Raw genomic sequence first — 18,952 nt, 5'->3', positions numbered from 1 at the left:
GTAAGACTACCATGAAACAGTGTATTGGCCAAAACAGTCATAATTAGTCCACGTGATTACTTTCTGTGAAGAAACTTTCAGAGGCGTTACATTTTTCAAATGCCTGGGTCTGTTCACCATCATTGTGAACACTTCTGTCTCTACAAAATCCCATTTGACACCACCAAATGTGTTTTTCTGTGGAATTATTCCAAAGAACCCTTGAAGAATTTCTGCTATTGCTGACTAAAATCTACACACTAGCTTTCACTACTGTTGTGCAAAAAATAAAACTGGCATATATGTTTGTTACTTCTTAATATATAATTTGTATAAATTAGTATTTTAACTTTCAACATATTTAGGATGAATAGACCAAGAGGAATGCTGCAAAATGATGTTTATTTGTGAAAAAATTGAATTATTAAATTATCTGCTCTAAGAACCCTTCAAAGAACCCTTTGGGCACATTAATTTCAAGAATGCAGACTTACTCAAAGTGCACCATGCTTGTGTGATTCACCTGAAACTAAAGGTGAAAGTAAGCAGCCCTGGTTCATATGCCGTAAGGAGGGGCCTAGAGGGAACCGGCCTGTGTGTTTCCTGACTCCCTCTGTTGCCTGGTTACCAGTCTGCAGCCAAAAGCAGCTTTTGTTCTTCCAGCGAGTTCCCGGATTCACAAAGTCATGCGTGTCATTTTCTGATTGGGCAGCAGACTGAAGGAAACCTTTCTTTTCCTAAAGAATGTCAATAAAATCCCTGACTTAGCATGAGAAAGAAACCCCTGCAACTCACGCTGTACAAAGACTGGGTGATAATGCATTCTTTATTCTTTCTTTTTTTTTGCTCTTTTCTCCAAACCATATGAGTGCATAGTTCACAGAACCATAGGATATAGATGCACACTGTAGTGAAGAATTCATGCAAGAAGGCAAAACCACACAAAATCTGTGAACAGTGACGTGCACAAACATGTGATTACTCACCCACCCACTCAGTTACAGACTTGATAAATGGAGTCAATAAAACACACAACTAGAACATAAAACGTGTGAAAAAGAATTCCATTTTAAGGGGCTTTCGTGTTGCTAACATAGTTCAACTACCAGTTTCGGTATTTTCCCAGTTTCTTACACTTCAGGTCTAAACTCATGACTCAATATATTTTGTCATGCAGACATTAAATAAAAATGCACTTAAAATGCACCAAATAATCATGGTGATGAATTTATTGCATTCACGATCAGCAGCCTCACCGTGACTGATTGCGTGCATGTACACACAGAGGACTGCATCCATGTGGATTTATAAACATACTGCATCACACAAAAAATTCCTTACTTTGAATTAGAGGAATTAAAAACGGTATTCATCCAATCTGAACAAATATTAATCAGAACAACCAATCAGAATATAAACACTAACATGCAGGCACATACTAGTCTTAAAGTAGCCCATTTTCTCACAAACAGTGATTGTTTTTTTCCATTCAGTTGGATTCAATTCATGGTTTTAGACTGAAGATCATCTTTTCTTGTAGCCCATTAGCGTCTGACGAAGTGTTTACTGCATAAGGTAAAAAGTGTCGGTTCCGTGGTATAGAATCAGCCTTCGTTCAAGACGTCTTCAAGTGAAAATAATATATAAATATGGTTGTTTTGTTTTGTTTTTTTGCTTCACAACACTGCACCCTTGAAAATGATCAGTACACACAGCAGCAGAAACTAGCAGTGATCTCCACGCCAGAGAAAGCAAAACACACACTCCCTGTCTCGTACAGAGCTCCAGAAAGAAGTCCAGCGAGTAGGCTGGCGTACAGGATGTCACTGTGATAGCCATGTTGCAGACTACAAGAAGGCACTGGGGTTGGCCCGTGGGTCTTTCTGGTTTCTGTACCTGTACGTTAACCAAACGCCCAGGATCTGAAAGAAGAAAGAGAGGAGGAAGGGGAAACACTACGTCAGCCATGCTCACAAGGTATTACAAAAACAATTATCCTACTGATGTTCAGGATGTTTGATAATTACCACCCCACCTCAACTGAAGCACACCATCCAAAAGTATTGAATGGAGCACCATCATGCCAAAGAACACCGTTCCACTGATCCACAGCTCAGTGCTTTACATCCCCGTACCCCATGCCTGGCTTTAGGCATGGTGCCAACAAGTTCATGTTTATCTTCTCCAGAGTGTCCAGTACTGACAGTACTTCTCTATAGGGACTAGACAGGCTGTGTGTGTGTGCATTCTCCCATTAGTTTCAGCAATGGGTGCAACTTAAAGTAGCTGAATGCATTAATTAGAAGGAGTTGTTAATTTTCTACATGTAGATAAGTTCGCATCCTTTATGGAGATGCTTCGGCACATGCAATAATAAAATTAAATGTTTATTTGATTAATTCTACATAAATCTTTTTCAATGTATAATTGAAATTGGAAAATAAATGGGTATTGCGCTGTAGAGATTTGCATTTAAAAAAATCAGACACACAAACTTTAGCATAAGACAAAGCTTAGCATAAACAAACATACAGCACATTATTACATGCTGTGTGTCAGCTGTGGTGTTTTGGACTTCTGGCACTGTCCGGACTTAAATGTAAGATTACACTTATTTGGAGAGGATTAATTTATCATTGGGGTGTTTATAATAACTATTATTTTTATTATTAATAAAAAATATAATAGTTACAAAGAAAAAAATGTAAAAATGCACATTCCATTACACTGCAATGAAATCACCAGTACACCTGTGCAGAACAATGGACTTTTGCAGTGTTACGGACTTCCTACCATTTATTAGTCATTTTAGTGAGTCTTCAATGGTTCTTTCTGGGTCTCCCCAAAGTTCCTTCTTCCAGGTTTGAGGGAGTTTTTCAGTGCTCCGGTCGTATTTGACATGCTCGTGTGGGGTTACATGTCCTATTTTAGTTTGTTCCTGTTGTCTCATTGCTGGATTTCTGTTAAGCTGCTTTGCGACAACAGGTTGAACGCTATATTACTTCATTTTTCTTCTCCTCCTGCAAAGTAATGCTCTCCCAGTGTAGGGAGGCCATGTAAATTGTCCTAAAGAATCAATTGTTTCATGATTTGGAAAGTGTTAAATTTAGAGGGGTACATACTCCGAACTCATCAATGAGAGACCCATATACAGCAGAAGTACAAGTAGCAAAAGTACCTTTTCTATTTCCCCCCCATAGCTAGGTGACATCTGCCTGGAAAATTAGAGCGTTGCCAAGTTCAGTAAAAAACAGTAGGTAATTCATCCTGTAATTTCATCAGTGGAGAAAAACGCCAACATGGCCAACCAGGACAAAAAGCTAGCACCTATAAAAGTGATGTGGCAATTTCATTACATCTGGTTTAGACAGCTACTGTGCTGTAAAAAAGAATGTGCTCCATTTCTCAATGTCTTGTATTTTTGCATCTTTGTCACATTTAAACATTTCAGATCATCCAACTAAGTTTAATATAAAATAACATAACATAAGCAAACACACAAGAGTATTTAAATAAGCACTTCATTTAAAACCTGTAACAGTCATGTGAAAATATAAATAGCTTCTAAATTATTCATCTAAATCAACAACAATTCTGACAAGAAGAGGAAAGTTATTGCAATCATTTGGCACAATCATTATTACAGATAATAATAACCAATACAGGTTTTGAATAAATCTTTATCTTAAAAAAAATGGAATGATGATATAAAAGCTGCACTGTGTGTTTCGCATTGTATTCGTCTTAAATTCAGTTTGTGCCCAACAGTAGTGCTCCAAAATATAATAGAAAGCCTTCCCTGGACTGTAGAGACAACAAAAGCAGAATAAACTCTTCTTAATACCCTGTGTCCCAATACTTTTGTCCATATAGTCTAATAAAAAAAATCTGATTGCATAGTTAGATTGGTTGCAGTATAGTAGTATAATTCATGCTCTTGATCATTATTCAGCCCTGCTGCTCATGTTAGTAGGCCTGTCTTCTTGGCAGCAGATGGCCTTCACACATTAAAACAGAATGCGCTCGTATCACATGATGAGTGGATGAGAATCTCAGCTTTAGAAGCTGCAGATGGTGAACTAAAAAGGCATCTCAAAAAGAAACATCTACATCATGAATTCAGTGTGGAAAGTTGTACCATGCATTTTGATTCTACCTCAAGACATTTCAATAGAATAAAAACACATTGGTGAACCGATAACTGGTCCAGATCAGCCTGTTTATTTTGGCCAGGATAAGACTTTTCCAGATTACAATGGTCACCTTAATTCATCAACCCCACACTGGAACACAGATCTGGAAGGGTGATTGACCAAGAAGCTCAGGTTACGACAGTGTGATTAGTTAGAGGGCTCCATTGCATTTTGTGACCTCTAGGGCATTTCTTTTATCCTAGCTTTTTCCAGACCCATGCTGGAAAAAGCTTGCTCTGGAAGTTAAGTGCATTTGGTCAAGTGTGAAGGCTGGTTTCGAGTCTGGTAGTGGTCCAGAGAACCCATCTCTGGTCCTCATGAAACCTGTGGTCTAGGGTTAGCTTCATGTGGACTCTGCTTCCAGCACCATATGCAGTGAAGTGTCATTGGTTCATTTTGTCATGTGACTGCTTCGACTTATCTCTTAATTGGCTAAATACTGTCCCGTATAAGAACGGCTTTGTTTGCGGGTGTTTCTGCATGGTAAAATGCTATGAGTGTTGTATCCAAGGACGAAAGAGAGGGAAAAAAAAAAAAAAAAGAGCAATAAACGGACAAACCTGGATCCAACTATTTTGCAAAAATACGGGTAGAAAAGCAACGTATCAAAACTGCATAATTGATCCATGGTTCATATGGCAGTCTTGTGTAAATGTGTAAAAGCACAAGAAATACGAGTAGAGAATCGAATGTGTCAGAAAAATAAAGAGGGAAAATGAGAGCTTTTAAATAGAAGGTTTACCTCAGTGAAGCTGAAAAACAGGCCGATCCCTCCCACAAAGCGCAGCACTTCGCCAGCATGCTCCTGGATCTTGGCCGCACAGGTGTCACATTTGGTGTGAGAGAAACAGGCCTGCAGGGGAAGAGCACAGTACTTAAACAGTGAGGAAATTAATGATAGCATATGCGTGGATAGATGAAGATACAGACAGTTCAAATCCACAGACCAGATGCATGATCACAGATGCTGTGCCTGATGCCATTATCATTTAAATTGCATCATTTAAATGCATGCACCTCAGAAAGATTACTCATTATTTAAACAGTCTACTAAAAGGGTTAACAATGTGAAGAGCCATGCAATCAGGAAGAGAACCAAAGCATCCAAAAGGGCTCTAGCTCTATACAGAACTACAGTTTTACTAGAGAACTCTTTAAGAACAACCCTTTTTAGAGTGTACTTTATATACATGTACTTGTAATGAAGTGTTTATGAAAATTTAAGCAGTAAAAATGAATTTTAATAAGACCTTTAAAATACAATTACTCATCTTAAAGGCCATACCATTAGTGATGAATGACTGGAATTTGCTCCAAACGATCAAAAGTTGGTTGGTTCACTGTTTTTATTTTAAAATGTGAGCGACGTGTGCCCATGACGGCACTTGACTGATGCCCTACACCTTTAACAAACTGTCAGCAAATTACTTTTTTTCCCCTCCACATTATTTTAAATAATGTGAAATGCAATTTAAAGGAGCAAAGGACATTACTGTTACTTTGAGTAACGTGATTTTCTTTGCGCCCACACACAGTGTGGGGGTTCACTTGCCCTAATTGCTGTACCCTAAAAATGTATATTAGTATCAGTCCCCATCTGTTCCAATTTGTATGGTTTTAAAAATCAATATGGAAAAATATGCTGGAAAAATTACCAGCCAATAGTTAACACACTGTAGCGGTTGTGTTGGAGTTATTAAATGACTGAAGATTGAAAAGAAGACTATGAAGCTTCCTCTCCTTTGTTCCATCATCCTATAAATGTCCCTTTCTACCTTCTGTGTCCCGCAAACAAGTTTTTCACCTCACCCTATAACTCAGTCCTTATAACTTATTTCGGTCTAACCAAGGGGATGGTCCAGTTGCTAGCTCAAAGCAGAAGCTAACCCGAACTTGAGTTTTCTCCCCTCCAACAGTCATACATTATCTTCCTACATTAAAATCATGTGCTAAAAACAAAATCTAAACTCATTAAAATGTACAGCCTTATCTAATATTCTAATCTGATCATGGAAACAAAAGAACAAACTGAAAGAATGAATTTTATCCAGTGTTTTTGTTTCGATTACTATAAGCATGCTGATCTTTCTGGAGGGCAGTGGACTGACTCACTTCTGACCGTACTGCAACTGAAGTTACTTTATGCAATTAAGAATTAAAGTAATCAAGTAAAACAGTGAATAAAGCGGTGCATTTCAATTACAGCAGCACAGGTTCCGTTCACGTCCATGTGTGAGAATCCACAGCAGTTCAGGCTTTTCTCCACGTCCCTCTGAGTGCTCTGAGAGTTATTCCAGCCCACCTCCAACAGCTGATTCTATACACACACACACACACACACACACACACACACACACACACACACACACACACACATATATATATATATAAACCACAAAGCTTTATTAAAAGACAAAAGATACTAAATTCATCCTAAAGAGCAAACGCTACAAAGATCTACAAAAGGGAAAAGACTGGGTTGCCAGAAATAAAACAACAGTAAATCAGTCTGAATAGGTTTCTAAAAATAAACACTGTCCAGGAAAACTGTTCAGCATGCAGGAAAACCAGTGCTGAGAAAAGCAGACTGCATTTACGTCAATTATTCATTACCACCACTACCATCTTTAATGGTCCATAATTCACTACATTTATGCTTTATGTCAATGAAGCTACAGTGCCCCTAACTACAGTCTTACCTGCTGCTCTTTGTTGATGGCCAAGCATGCACTGGACACTGAGAACTGGACCACAAACACTAGGAACAGGATAATCATGTACTAATACTCAATCATTAAGGAGGAATAAAGGAAGAGTTGGCTTCATCAGGTTCACTGCCGTTAGGACAACAAACTAACAGTAACTTTTTATACATGCCTTTTTTTTTTTAGTTCTGACAATTACTACTGTTCCGTTAAATCAATAAATATTCTCAAATGTAAACAACAGTTATCATTTTGTTTCATTATGTTTTAATATTTAAAATGACAGAATCAGAGTCATGTGAGTTTCTTTTAGCTTTTTTTTATTACTATTATTATTATGTATCATTCAATTTGACAATAACCAAATTGCCTCAGTTTGTCATACTGACCATACATTTCTTCTGTATCTGAAAATGATTCTTGCTCCATAAATCAAATACATATTATTATTATATAAAATATAAAATATTTTTATTTTTCTTATTACTATTATTTATATTATTCTCAGTAGGGATGCCTAAAATCCATTTGGTATTTGCAGATGCTTTATTTGGAACAGAAGTTTAGATCTGACTGATATTTCAACATTTTTTTTTGTACTCTGGAAAACCACAAATTTAGATGACACTGGGTTGCTGCACTAAAACATTTGCACTTTGTTAATTTTAGTACTTTATTAACCCTACAGAAACATCAATGTTGCATTCGGATGTTTACCTACACTCATCATGGACACAGCAAAATTGGACTCAACATTATTTTTTTTAACTGTTCTTTTTCTGGGCCAAAATGGAGTGACTACATTAAACAAACAAGAACTGGATTTCTGAAATCCATGCAGGGTCAAAAAACATCTTTGCTTCATCTGACCATAAAACCTTCCTTCAGACGGCTTTTTTCTTTATCCAAGTAGTTAGTCATAAACTTTAGCCAAGCCTAAAAGTGTGGTTTTTGGGGTTGGGTTGCTTTTGACCATCCAACCTGATTTCCTTGTAGCTGAGGGGGACAGCCTAGGGCTTTTCTTTGTGTAAATGTGGACATTCCTTCCCAGATCTGCATGGAACTCTTAGACTTTCCTATTGTACTGTGTGTTGGTAAATGTTTATGTGGGCACAGAGAAGTGTACAGCTCACTGACAACATAACATTTCTGTGACATTTGCGCCCATGATGAGTGTACTATTTATCAGCCACAAATGCATATGTATATATGGGTAATTTTCATCAGCCTAGAATTTCACATATTGGTGCATTCAATACAACAATAACAATAATAATGATAATAAATATTTATACCACCCATGTCATTTAAACATGAATCACAAAGTGCTTATTATTATGAAAGTAAGTATTGTTTTATGCATAGAAAATGAGCATTTGGAAGAAAACCTGTCAAATGCCTACACCTAATATGACCATGTGTGTGTTAAGGGTGAGTTTGTGTAGATGCAGATGAACACAGTAAAGGATACAAAGAAGAGTAGAACTTGGTGGTGCTTAATGGCACCAATGAGTCCAGCCAAAGCGACGAAGAAGAGGAATACCCCTATCCCGATGATGCCTCCCACCACCTGAAAGCTTGAGACTAGGCCGAACCACTTCCCCCATGCAGCGATACCGATCATTAGCATGCTCACCATCTGCAGGGGAAAAAAGAACAACCAAAAGAAATTAGAGACTGGAGCACACATTAGCAGACAGAGGTGTATCAGTTCATCTGTGAAATAATCTGTGCAAGTGCCTCTACAACAACATATGGATTCTTATATCACAGCAGCAAGTAGATAAAAAAAATTTCACTGTTTTTCTTAATATTTAACCTTAATCAGTGATCTGACCTGTTCAAACTCTGAGTATAATGTTTAACCACGAAGAAGGAAAACTTCAATGCTGGCTAAAACTAGGAAATGATGCTAAAAGGGGAAAAGAAATTCTGAGGAACATAAAGCTATTCATCTAGGAAGTGATGCTTATTTGTTAAAAAAAAGCCATTTACATTTGAATAAACACAAATAACATGGCCGTTTGATGTGGGCAAGAGTTAGCTTTCCCAGCTCTCTACTGGAGGAAGGCCAGTACTTTCATATGCAATATTTAGTTTCTCTCATCAATTCGCCATTAAAGTAAACCAGGTGTGCTGCTGGATCAATTCCATACAGTGACTGGAGTTCACAAAGACATCTTGGAAATACAAAGCTTTTGCATCTCAGCAAAAAAATCCAAATAACCAGAAGCCCCGTAGTCCAAATGACTGGTTAAATATTTGCGCGTGAGATTTCAGCACAGTTCGGTGGTTTCACTGCTCTAGTACACCAACTAAACCTGGTCATTAGCCGATGAGTTAAATCAAGTGTGCCTGAGTCGGAAACAATACCACACAACTGTGCAGAAATCCGACCCTCCAGGACTGGAATTCTCCACCCCTGTTTTAAGGGACTGAACATTCCCTCCTTGGAAGAACATATTCTCATACTTGCAGTGTCTAAGCCCTGAAGAAGAAGCTGTGAAGTTGTACAACCCAATCAATTTGAAGGGCAATGTATATTTAAAACAAATCAAATACTGGGCGATATGGTAATAATATGATATTTCAATATTTAAAGACATGATATTTATCGCAATATTTTGACACACAGCCAAAATGCATCAGTAGCGGCAAATTCTTAAAAAAAGGCTTGTGCTCAAAAAATACCATCCCATTTTTATTTATTATTATTTAAAAAAAAATCATTATCACTCCATCAGCAGCTTCAACACAGTGGTTGATGTGTGCATATGCCTAGATGTATAGCTGTATGTGTAGGTCTGTATCTAGATATGCAAACTTCATACTTATACTCACACTCTCTCACTCACTCTCTCTCATAAGTATCCCATACTGAGTACAGTGAGCCTCCAGGACTAAATCCAGTTAACCAGGACCAATTACAACACTTTCTGTATTGAAATATGGAGCTGTTCAGTGTTTTTCAAGCGGTGACGGTGATAGTTGATGGGACTACAGGTACTTCTGATCCCTGCGGATAGTGTGGCACAAAAGCAGGGGATTCCAGTATCTACAACACTGACAAACACAGAGCAAAGACAACATGGGACAACTGGCCTACCATAACCCGAGAGTGGTGTAACGGTTCAGTGGAGTGGACCTGATGGTTTACAATTTGGTATCTGGTGACAAAACACCACACTCACCCACTCCATAACTACCAGGTCAACTGGTAGTAGTATGGAGGTCAACACACAAACTGACCAAAAATACACACAACACACACACACACACACACACACACACACACACACACACACTGCGTGAATGCAAAGAATCAGACTTACACCCAGTGTTCAAAAGCCAACACACAAGACAGACGAACCGGAATGAGTGACTGGGGCTTTATCAGACACGTTGAAAGCTAGAACAAAGACAGGACGTGAGTTTTGCCGGAATGGAGGAGTGAAAGGAAACGCCATGAGCTGCAGCCCAAAGCTGATCAGCACCTCACACACACACACACACACAATGCACCGTCCTCAATAATTCAGAAGAGCTCGGCTGGATGTACTGAGGCCTATTATTTACCAACACCGCTTCCCCAGCCAAGACATTCACCCAAACCCCTCCAGATTCGAGCAGAAATAGCAGATGTAGTTCAGCTGCAGGCTCCATATGGCTGCGGCTGCTGCGGCTGCTGCGGTTGCTGCTGCTGCTGCTGCTGCTGGGCTCACTCACCACATAGAGCAGGTTGATGGCGCACAGGCAGTTTTTGGAGCAGGTGAATCCGGAGCAGCTCATGGCGGACGGTTTTCTCGCTGCAAAGATCAGTCACACGCAATCACAAACACATCAGCCGAAAATCTAACGTTTTAAAAGAAAACCAAGGCAGACCGAGCCGGAGTATCCCTCAGAAAAAATGAAGCGCGTCAGCCTCCACAACGATAAGAGCACGCGGGTTGCCAGATCCTCCAAATTAACCCCGCAACCAATTACTCCTCTGTTCTCTTTCTCCACGCCTGCATCATCACATTTCTCAGTCAGTTCATGTCATTTAAATGTCACTTGCCAATAAGATAAAATACATTTGAATGCAAATTTCTGTTATAATTACATCTCTTAGATTTTGTAAAGAATTTTTACACACTCGTTACGTCTGTACTGATGCCATATATCCTGTCTGAATAAAATCTCATTCTGTTAAAGCTCTTATAAATACATGATACCGATCGTTTTGTTGTTAATATCAGGTATTTCCAATTGTTGACTTTATTACAATAATTTATCCAATGTTATTGTACGGTTTCATCTGTCCAACCTTATGATTCATGAGTTGGTTTATTTGTTTATTTGTTATGACTTTGGTCTCTTTGCAATTGCAATTTGGTCTCTTTGCAAGTCTCTACTTAATACAGCCTTAACTGCCAACTGCAAACAAATCCCTCCTCAGGAACAACCACAACTACAGGAGAGGGTTTCCCTCCAACCTGGCAACCCTGTTGGAGGAGGGAACGCCCTGGTGATCTGATTGGTCAGTTCTGCTTGTGCAGTGTTGCCAGTTGCTCTGACTCACAGGTGAGCATCCACAGAACAGGCCACCTCTCATATCTATGATGCAGCACTGAGACTGTAGGCCAGATGACGTTAGGATGACTAAAAGGTTACAGTCATGAAAATATAAGATATAAAACCATACAGAAAATATGATAATACAATGCAAAATAAGACAAGAGGAGGCTTTATTAGAGTCCCACAGTGGGGAAATTCTCAGTGTCACAGAAGAAAAGGGATAGCAAGACATTTAGATGCAAAAACGTAGATAAATCACCACTATATACACACACACAATATAAATAATAGAAGTAAAAAACAACAACAATAACAATAATATTTACAGATTATTTACAAATTATTGCAAATTTCCTCTTAATTGCACATGTGTGTGTGTGGGGGGGGTGCACATTGTAAATAGTGTGTAAGCATTCATAAAATAGTTGTGCATTTCTACCACGTTGACTGTTAGCTACATCGTAAACATTTAATTGCCTCTTTTAAATGAATGGCCTCTTTAACAGGACTAAAAATGTGGTCTTTCTCGTTACAGTGCAATTCTTCAGTCTCACCACTAGAGAGCAGCAGCTCATCACGGTTCATCTGAGCATAGTGAGGCGTTCTCTGAGTAAGGATCAAGAAGAGCTCAAACTAGTAATGAAATACACCTTTTAGACTCTGTCTGTCAGAGGTAATACCATGTGTGCCAATAGTTTTAAAGGTGGAATGATGATTTCTCCATCCATCCGTCTTCTTATCTGCTATTTCCTGATCAGGTTCATGGTGGGCCCTGAGCCAACCCAGAATCATTGGGCACAAGGCAAGAATACCTCCAAGTCCCCCAGGGGCACTAGTCCATACAGGTAGGAAGTGGAAAGAAAATCAGAGAACACACCAAACACACCTCACAGCCAGAGACTGGAGAGCATGGCTCTAACCCACAACCCCAGGCCCCTGCAGCGCCACCGTACTGCCCATGATGAGCCTGATTATTACTAAATAAAGGCAATGAACTGTCCTGGTGGAGTGGAGTGGAGATTACTGCAGTATTGAATCATCAATGTGAGGAGATGATCTACTCTAACAGTTTTGTTTTGTTCTGTTAAAAAAGTGCTTGGCTATCAAAAGATTTGCCATAGTACGCCAGCGCTGCTAAACGGCTGGTTCATGCTGGTCTTGTGGAGACCAGTGGCAAACCAGTGTTCAAAGCACAACATTAACTGGTTTAATGTGGGCCTGATGCTGGTCAGTCAGCATACCAGCTTTCTACACAACCAATGCTGTTTTTGCTGATGATCAGGACATAACCTTGCATTACTGTTGACCAACATACCAGCATTCAAAACATGACATAATGTGGCTGTCGGACAAAAAACATGTATCTCCAAAATGGCAGCTGTACAGGAGAAGGAAAAAAACCTTCTTGACCTTCAGTGGACGTCATTGTAAAAAGATTGTATTGCAAGTCATTTTGGAGCATTTCTATTGGTCCAGTCATCAACAAATTCAGACAAGATGTACAGAACAACTGCCAGATTCACATTATGTTAAAAAGTAAAAAACGGCAAAAATGGAGACATCCGTTTTTTGCAGGACAACAACGATATGCTGGTATTTGTTGGTGACCAAAGGGGTGTTTCACAAAGAAGCCAGTTAACTTAAACCCAAAAGAAATGCCTTTATTAAAGGAAATGTTCCCCTTTAAAACACCTGTAAAATATTCACATTGTAAGTTAATGAATATCGCTGCAGTTCAGTGAAAACCATGTACACTACATTGCCAAAAGTATTCGCTCACCTGCCTTCGCATGCATATGACCTTGAGTGACATCCCATTCTTAATCCATAGGGTTTAATATGATGTTGGGTCACCCATATTGTCTTGTGAAAGACTTTCCACAAGGTGTAGAAGTTTACTGTTTATAGGAATTTTTGGCCATTCTTCCAGAATCGCATTTGTGAGGTCAGACACTGACGTTGGATGAGAAGGCCTGGCTCGCAGTCTCTGCTCTAATTCATCCCAAAGGTGTCAATCAGGTTGAGCTCAGGTCCATCAAGTTCTTCTACACCAAACTCGCTCATTCATGTCTTCATGGACCTTGCGTTGTGCACTGGTGCACAGTCATGTTGGAACAGGAAGGGACCATACCCAAACTGTTAATGCAAAGTTGGTAGCATGAACTTGACCAAAATCTCTTGGTTCCTTTCACTGAGGGCTGAACCCAACTCCTAAAAAAACAACCCCACACCATAATCCCCCCTCCACCAAACTTTACACTTGGCACAATGCAGGCAGACAAGTACGTTCTCCTGGCAACCGCCAAACCCAGACTTGTCCATCGGATTGCCAGACGCAGAACTCCAGAGAACATGTCTCCACTGCTCTAGAGTCCAGTGGCGGACTGCTTTACACCACTGCATTTAAAGCTTTGCATTGCGCTTGGCGATGTAAGGCTTGGATGAAGTTTGGAGGTCTGTAGCAATTGACTCGAAAGAAAGTTGGCGACCCCACTATGTCATTTCCACTTCATGGCTGAGTTGCTGTCATTCCCAATCGCTCCCACTTTGTTATAATACCACTGACAGTTGACTGTGGAATATTTAATAGCGAGGAAATTTCCAGACTGGACTTGTTGCACAGGTGGCATCCTATCACAGTCCCATGCTTCCATGTAATTCCATGCAATTCTTTCCCATTCTTTTACAAATGTTTGTAGAAACAGGCTGCATGTGCTTAGTTTTATACACCTGTGGCCATGGAATTGACTTGAACACCTGAACTCAATGATGTGGATGAGTAATTGAATACTTTTAGTGCATCTCCATTTTTGTCCGTGTTTAGTTTTCACCATGGTTTGAACCTTGTAGCTGCCCCGTAGTCCCATAGCATCATTCTAAATAAATAGACCAATAGAAATACTCTAAATTACTTGGAATAAGCTCTTATTATACATTCAAACATAAGAACATTTCTGCCTTCTCCTGTAAAATGATAATTTTGGAGATACATGGTTTTCTGGTCCAACACGACCAGACTCTGCAACAGCTTCTTCCCCCAAGCCATCAGACTCCTCAACACAACTCAACTTCTGAACTGATATCTTTCTGGTACATGTACACTCTCCCTCTCTCTCTCTCTTTCCAACCATTTACCCCAGATAAAATGGGAAGCATTTTTTGCACAAGCATTTGCACTAATAACTTTACTACCTCACTGGACTCTACTTATTGCACATTGCACAACTTGCACACTACCGTCATTATTTATTATCCTCTGTCTGTACTGTGTTGTGTTGTCTGTCCGCACTTGTTTGTCTATGTTGCACCATGGTCCTGGAGGAACGTTGTTTCGTTTCACTGTGTACTCTGTATGTAGTTGAAATGACAATAAACCCACTTGACTTGACTTGACTTGACTTCATTAAAAAATACATTTTTCCTGCTTTCAAATGAATGAAAGCCAAGTATACCTACAGTTCATAACTATCATCCCACCACCCCACCTTTAAATGTGTTATCTTGAAACCCATCCAAGTCCACATTGCCTGAACTCACCATCGTAAAATAGCAGAGCAGAGATATTACACTACATCAACAGATGGCAGCAAAGTCATATATATAAATTCCTCAGTATTCTCCTCATTTGTCCCCCTTCACCTCTCTTGGCCTTTATGATTACATCACCAAATGCTGCATTGCTGTGCGGAGTGACCTCGTACTGAGAGGAGGCTAATGCTAATATAACACTTACTGCAATTCAATTTAATTCTACCTCTCGGGTGTCAAATACTGTAACAAAGCAGCTTTATAGAAATGAGCAGGTCGAGGACAAAAGTGGCAAGTGACACTAACGTTAAGTCACAATGCACTAAAAAGCTTACAGTGGCACTTCAGGTTCCCTTTCTTCTACTTTCTGTATTCTTTATTCTGTCCTCTTGTAACTGTCTATACTGCTCTCTGCTCTCCTTTCTCTGCTCTATCTTTAGATGTCCCACAGGCCTGAGCTGTGCCTCTGTTTGCGACTGACTTCCTCTTCTAATTGTTTTAAACTGCTGACGTGGGCACGATGCACTGTCCTCACAATTCAGTGTGAAGCACTCTTAAAGAATCTGCAATGACAGGGAGTTCAAACAATGACACACTACTTAGTTGGCTCTCGCACTTCTTCAGCATGCGCTAGTTTAGTAATGGTGCCAAATAGGGATGTGTCCTGGATCTGTCGGACCACTGCCCGTACCACTGGTACTGCTGGCAGGAGCAGCTAGACTTCCTTTTTGGGAGCCTACCACACTGTCTTCCTATCAAGCGAGTGCCGTGAATTTCTCAAAACCTGGCAGTTAGAAATGATGGGGGGGGGGGGGGGGGGGGGGTCATAGGTGCTTGTCTGTTCTTATGGTTTTAAACAAAATGAAACATAATCTGCTTATTTAAGTCCATGTACTATCCCTTGACACTAATGCTGCCCTCAGGTCCACCTCGGAGGTTTGAACTTATGGCTCTGGAGCTTGAAAGTATCACATGATTTCTGTTCAGGTGGTCTTGGTTGAAAACAACACAAACACCCTGGGGAAAAAGGGCTTTCTTTTGCCAACAGTGAGCAAGTATATTTACAATTACAGTCATTTTTCATGTGTGGATAAAAGCAAACCATTAGAAAATAAGAATAAATATGAGTTTGTGGCGTATATGTGCACTTCTCCCGTAACTACAATAGTTCCAACATGACTTGAAGCCAGCATAACTCAAGGTTAAAGGAATGGCTAAGCAAAACATCTTTTTTCTTTTTTTCATGCCCCACATGTACCCGATTAGCCAGGACGCGTTTGGAGTCTGAAGATTGCTTTTTAATTTTGCACTGGAGCTACGAGACTCGTTTAATGGATGTCCATGTTACAAAATTATATTGGGAGAGACAGAGCTTTGTGACTTGTTAGCTACATTAGCCTCATACTTCCAACACTAAACAAAAGAAGCAAACTAGGTACTATTTTTTTCGTGAATCGTCTCATTAACTATACTGAAGCTTATTTAAGGAGTTTTTTCCCCAAACGTGGCACAATATGTATGTATTATTATTTCTTTGCCATTTTTAATGAAGAATTTAACCCCTCAAGGCGTATTATACTACAGGGACTTCTGTACAAACTGATGGGGCTATTCTTTGGTTATAGACGTTGGTAATAACACATAGGATGTTTAAGGGGTTAATGAATTATGTAAACATTAGTGATTAAACCTGCAAAAAAAAATACTTTTTAAAACATTTTTATTGCTTGTGATTTGCACTAAAGGTTGATAGAAACATAGAAGCTATTGTTAAAGTTTTAAAATGTACCATTCACTCCCCAGTTCACACAGTCTATTTGTAGAGACTAAGTTAATTCATTGTTTTAGTAATGTTATAAGATCTGACATAGTTACATATATCCACCTAATCACACAACAGCAGTTTATGTAGCTCCGCCTATTCACAATAACGTTATACAGAGTATTTCAGCCCAGACTGCTTTTTAAATGCAGCACAATACAGGGCCAATCAGAAAAGAGCTCATTTATGTACATCAGTCTTAAAGCTAGTAACGAAGTGGAGCTATGAGTTACCTGAACATGCCTGAAGCCCCTCCTCCTCCCAATCTAATGTCCTATTACTTCAATCTTCTTCACCATGGATACAAAGATGGATGGATGGATGGATGAATGAATGGACCTTGTTCAGGCACCCCACCACCTCCCTGGCTTCTCTCTTTACCTCAGTCATAGCTCTCAGTCCAAGCTCCACTTATCAGATGGGGGTCTGGCCTTCTAGCTCAAAGCAGAAAGCCACCTGAACTCCAGCCCAAACATCTATGAGTTTTCTCCTCCATCATTATCATATTCCAAAGGCATGGTCAGAACTTGGAAAAAGTATTATTGCCTAATTTTTGATAAATGGACAAAGAGAGGTTGGAGAATCCTAATCATAAATGGGAATAAAATAAAATATAAGAATTTCTACCATCAGCTTCCTCCTACGTTATACAGGGAAAAAGGTCGCAGATGTATCGGCCTGCTCGAGACAGACCAGTGGAACACAGTCTTTGGAAATAATGCACCATAAGTTTTCTTGCATGACTTTCCTTTTTCAAGTCAGTAAGTAAAGATGAAATTTCTCCCTGTGGAAGGTACAATTTCCTGCTGGAGTGTTTTACAAGATACAAATTACATGAATTATAAGAGGCGAAATTCCTGAAATAGACTCCATCAGGAGATAAGAATGCCTTAATGTATTAAAATGAGGGAAGAAGCAGCTTAATGATTCAGTTGCAGTGTGACTTCCCTGCGCACTTAATCCATTCCTTATTGATGATCCGCTGCGCACGGCATCATCTAAAATAAAACCCGTTGTCCTATTACTGCTGCTGGAGCTGAGAGAGACTCTTTCTGTGTGATGTCAGCTAGGGATGTAGCTCTGGATTCCTTGGGGTGCTCTTGTTTTTTTTTTTTCTTTTTTTCATGAGCTTGTGGTGCATTATCGCTCTCAGCCATCCCCTGATGGCACATTCTCTCGCTCATGTCACTGCCGGGAGGATTTTTACAGACCCGTTAGCCTAGCAGAGAGAGTTTCAAAAGCTTCTAGGACATTACACCGTCCATTTACAATGCAGAGCAGCTTTAAAAGTCTGTGGCCTTAAAAGGTTTCCCTGCCACTTAACGTCTTTACGCTAACAGGCCCTTGAACATTGGCTCAAAGACGATAGTTTTAGTGGAATGCTTTGGATGGAGCAGAAGGTATGCCATGCTCCTTAGTGGTATATAAAATATTTTCAAATGGATCTTTAGGCCTGCAATCTATTTAAATGGCTGATATATGTTGAATTACAGGCTGCATTATGCCACTGTATGTGGTGCCTGTAATGTCACTCAGAAATATCATTGCAGATATAAGCAGTTCAAATTTAATGCCATAACATTCTTGTTTAAATGGCCTTGCTATCCAGCATGCTTGATCCCTAACCCTCACTGTCATAACTTTACAGCTTCTGCATTTGTTTTAAAGAAGTTACTGGGTAAAGTACTGTATAGTACACTAGAATCTCTCAGGCCTGCGCATAGATATGCATGGGCCCCTGAGGAATGCAATTTAATGAGCCCCCCTCTCAATATTTCCTAACAATTTATGTATTTTTATTATAAATTGTTGTGTGTTATAGCATATCACAAGTTAAAGCAGCACAATAGTACAGTATATGGGGCAGTGGTGACTCAGCGGTTAGAAAGCCGGGCTATTGATAACAGGGTTGTGGGTTCGATACCCGGGCTTGGCAAGCTGCCACTGTTGAGCCTATGAGCAAGGCCCTTTACCCTCTCTGCTCCCCGGGCGCTGGAGTTGGCTGCCCACCGCTCTGGGTGTGTGTGTGTACTTACTGCCCCTAGTTCACTAGTGTGTGTGAGTGTGTGTGAGTGTGTGTTCACTACCACAGATGGGTTAAATGCGGAGGACACATTTGTAAAGTGACAAATACGTGCACCTGTATACATAATAGAGATGTTTCCAAA

General features: G+C 39.7%; 1 protein-coding gene across 1 annotated transcript; it reads right to left on the bottom strand.

Moving 5' to 3' along the window:
* Nucleotides 1-787: 787 nt before the first annotated feature.
* tspan13b (tetraspanin 13b) lies at nt 788-10,810 on the bottom strand. The gene is made up of 6 exons (XM_072674782.1): nt 10,604-10,810; nt 8,349-8,516; nt 6,872-6,952; nt 6,376-6,489; nt 4,915-5,025; nt 788-1,901 (listed from the first exon to the last, which is right to left on the bottom strand). The coding sequence occupies exons 1-6, from the start codon at nt 10,664-10,666 to the stop codon at nt 1,827-1,829; spliced, it is 612 nt and encodes a 203-aa protein (XP_072530883.1). The 5' UTR covers nt 10,667-10,810; the 3' UTR covers nt 788-1,826.
* Between the last annotated feature and the right edge of the window lie 8,142 nt (nt 10,811-18,952).

Source organism: Salminus brasiliensis, chromosome 3 (genome assembly GCF_030463535.1).
Source record: "Salminus brasiliensis chromosome 3, fSalBra1.hap2, whole genome shotgun sequence".
In the NCBI taxonomy this organism is placed as follows: domain Eukaryota; kingdom Metazoa; phylum Chordata; class Actinopteri; order Characiformes; family Bryconidae; genus Salminus; species Salminus brasiliensis.
This window is presented reverse-complemented; position numbering and strand designations above follow the sequence as displayed.

Excerpts from the sequence above, each read along its gene's own strand:
- tspan13b (XM_072674782.1), bottom strand. The coding sequence starts at position 10,666 with ATGAGCTGCTCCGGATTCACCTGCTCCAAAAACTGCCTGTGCGCCATC. Across the intron at positions 8,517-10,603 it reads CCATCAACCTGCTCTATGTG|ATGGTGAGCATGCTAATGAT; the intron begins GTGAGTGAGCCC and ends TTTCCCCTGCAG. Across the intron at positions 6,490-6,871 it reads CCATCAACAAAGAGCAGCAG|AATCAGCTGTTGGAGGTGGG; the intron begins GTAAGACTGTAG and ends GTGTGTGTATAG.